Raw genomic sequence first — 2,500 nt, 5'->3', positions numbered from 1 at the left:
AGAGTCGTGGATCTGGCTGAGGTCCACCGTGGAGTGATTTGGTGACGCCGCTACACACTGACAAAGACAAAGGTGACCCAGGTAGCCTCTGGCAGGGCTGTAGGGGCAAGTGCAGTCACACAGACACAGACAAAGCTACCCCAGGTAGCCTCTAGCAGGGCTGTAGGGGCAAGTGCAGTCGCACAGACACAGACAAAGCTCCCCCAGGTAGCCTCTAGCAGGGCTGTAGGGGCAAGTGCAACAACAACAACAACCGCCATTCGCCACTAAGTGGCGGTGACGTCACCACGACGCTTGTGCCAGGCTATGTGCACCCTGAGGCCACGTGAAGTGTCGAACGCCCGCTGGCAGGAGGTCACGGGGCAGACCCAGCAGGTGCCACGGGTCGACTGACTGAGATGACTGAGCTGATGCACCACCTGTGCCCCCCCTACTGTGCCAACCCGCTGTGCTTTAGCCACCCGGCGCTCCGCTCGTTGTTGTGAGCGTCGCTCCTCCGCCCTCCGTTGTTGTTGTTGGGAGGGCGACTGCCTCCAACTGCCCAGTAGCAGCGTCCTTCACGAGCCTCCTCCTCCACGGAGGCCGATCTCGACGCCGCTGGTAACCGCTCAGCTCCGCGTTTGTGTGTGTGATCTCTACTCCGGGTCAAACTCCACGTCCCTTAATGCCCGAGGGCTTGTTGTACCATCTCTCGCTCATGCACGTTGTACTCACAAAACAAAACAATCCGCAGACTTACCTGCTGCTACTGCTGCTGCTGGACCTCCTCCTCCTCCTCCTCCTCCTCGTTTCAAAGCAACGGAAATTTGACCTTCGGGTCTCCGGTCATTCACCGGGCTAAGCATTCGCCAAATTGCCGAGGAAGGGCCTCTGGCTATTGATGGGGCCCCCCCAGGGGTCTGAAATGGAAGCTTGAATCCGCTGGCAACGAGACCTTCGCTCAAAGCTGGTCTAGAGGAGTTGTCACAAACCCCCCGGGGCTGGCTGCCGCTGGCCATTCAGTGGCCTGAGAACACACACACGTGGCTCCGGACGTCGATCTGAAGCTTCCGTGACTGCAGTAATTCATATCCTTAGTTTTGTTCGGTAAAGTCACCACGTTTGATGTTGTTGTTGTTGGTGTTGGTGGTGTTGTTGGTGTTGGTGTTGTTGGTGTTGGTGGTGTTGGTGGTGTTGGTGGTGTTGGTGGTGTTGGTGGTGGTGTTGTTGTTGTTGGTGGTGTTGTTGGTGGTGTTGGTGGTGTTGTTGTTGTTGGTGATGTTGGTGTTGTTGGTGTTGTTGGTGTTGTTGTTGTTGATGTTGATGTGTTGGTGTTGATGTTGTTGTTGATGTTGTTGTTGTTGGTGTTGTTGGTGTTGTTGATGTTGTTGGTGTTGTTGATGTTGATGTTGTTGGTGTTGTTGTTGATGTTGGTGTTGTTGTTGGTGATGTTGGTGTTGTTGATGTTGTTGGTGTTGTTGATGTTGGTGGTGTTGATGTTGTTGGTGTTGTTGATGTTGTTGATGTTGGTGTTGTTGGTGTTGTTGATGTTGTTGATGTTGGTGGTGTTGATGTTGTTGGTGTTGTTGATGTTGGTGTTGTTGGTGTTGGTGTTGTTGGTGTTGGTGTTGATGTTGGTGTTGTTGTTGGTGTTGTTGTTGTTGGTGTTGTTGATGTTGGTGGTGTTGATGTTGTTGGTGTTGTTGATGTTGTTGATGTTGGTGTTGTTGGTGTTGATGTTGGTGTTGTTGTTGATGTTGTTGTTGTTGGTGTTGATGTTGGTGTTGATGTTGGTGTTGTTGATGTTGATGTTGTTGTTGGTGTTGTTGTTGTTGGTGTTGTTGTTGGTGTTGTTGTTGATGTTGGTGTTGTTGGTGTTGATGTTGGTGTTGATGTTGGTGTTGTTGATGTTGATGTTGTTGTTGGTGTTGTTGTTGGTGATGTTGGTGTTGTTGTTGTTGATGTTGTTGATGGTGTTGGTGTTGTTGGTGTTGTTGATGTTGGTGTTGATGTTGGTGTTGTTGTTGATGTTGTTGTTGGTGTTGTTGGTGTTGATGTTGATGTTGTTGATGTTGTTGTTGGTGTTGTTGTTGGTGATGTTGGTGTTGTTGTTGTTGATGGTGTTGGTGTTGTTGGTGTTGTTGGTGTTGTTGTTGGTGTTGTTGGTGTTGTTGGTGTTGTTGTTGATGTTGTTGGTGTTGTTGTTGGTGGTGTTGGTGGTGTTGGTGTTGTTGTTGTTGTTATTGGTGTTGTTGGTGTTGGTGTTGTTGATGTTGGTGTTGTTGTTGGTGTTGATGTTGTTGGTGTTGTTGATGATGTTGTTGGTGTTGTTGATGTTGTTGATGGTGTTGTTGTTGGTGTTGTTGTTGGTGTTGTTGGTGTTGGTGTTGTTGATGTTGTTGTTGTTGATGTTGTTGTTGTTGGTGTTGTTGTTGTTGGTGTTGTTGTTGTTGGTGTTGTTGATGTTGTTGTTGTTGATGTTGTTGGTGTTGTTGATGATGATGTTGTTGTTGTTGTTGGT

At 48.8% G+C, this 2,500-nt stretch overlaps 1 protein-coding gene across 1 annotated transcript in view; it reads right to left on the bottom strand.

Annotated features, from left to right (window-relative positions):
* The window catches only part of LOC116937047 (uncharacterized), a 94,550-nt gene that overhangs the window by 21,202 nt on the left and 70,848 nt on the right, over window positions 1-2,500 (bottom strand). The window contains exon 12 of the mRNA XM_076063939.1: window positions 1-57. This exon is cut by the window's left edge and continues 30 nt beyond it. Within this exon, the coding sequence (XP_075920054.1) occupies window positions 1-57 (57 nt within the window). The remainder of the gene's footprint in view (window positions 58-2,500) is intronic.

This window comes from Petromyzon marinus, unplaced genomic scaffold (assembly GCF_048934315.1).
Source record: "Petromyzon marinus isolate PM22_M1 ecotype Great Lakes invasive population unplaced genomic scaffold, UKy_Petmar_22M1.pri1.0 PM_Scaffold_244, whole genome shotgun sequence".
Lineage (NCBI taxonomy): Eukaryota > Metazoa > Chordata > Hyperoartia > Petromyzontiformes > Petromyzontidae > Petromyzon > Petromyzon marinus.
Note: the sequence above shows the minus strand (reverse complement) of the source record. Positions and strands in the feature narration are given on the sequence as shown.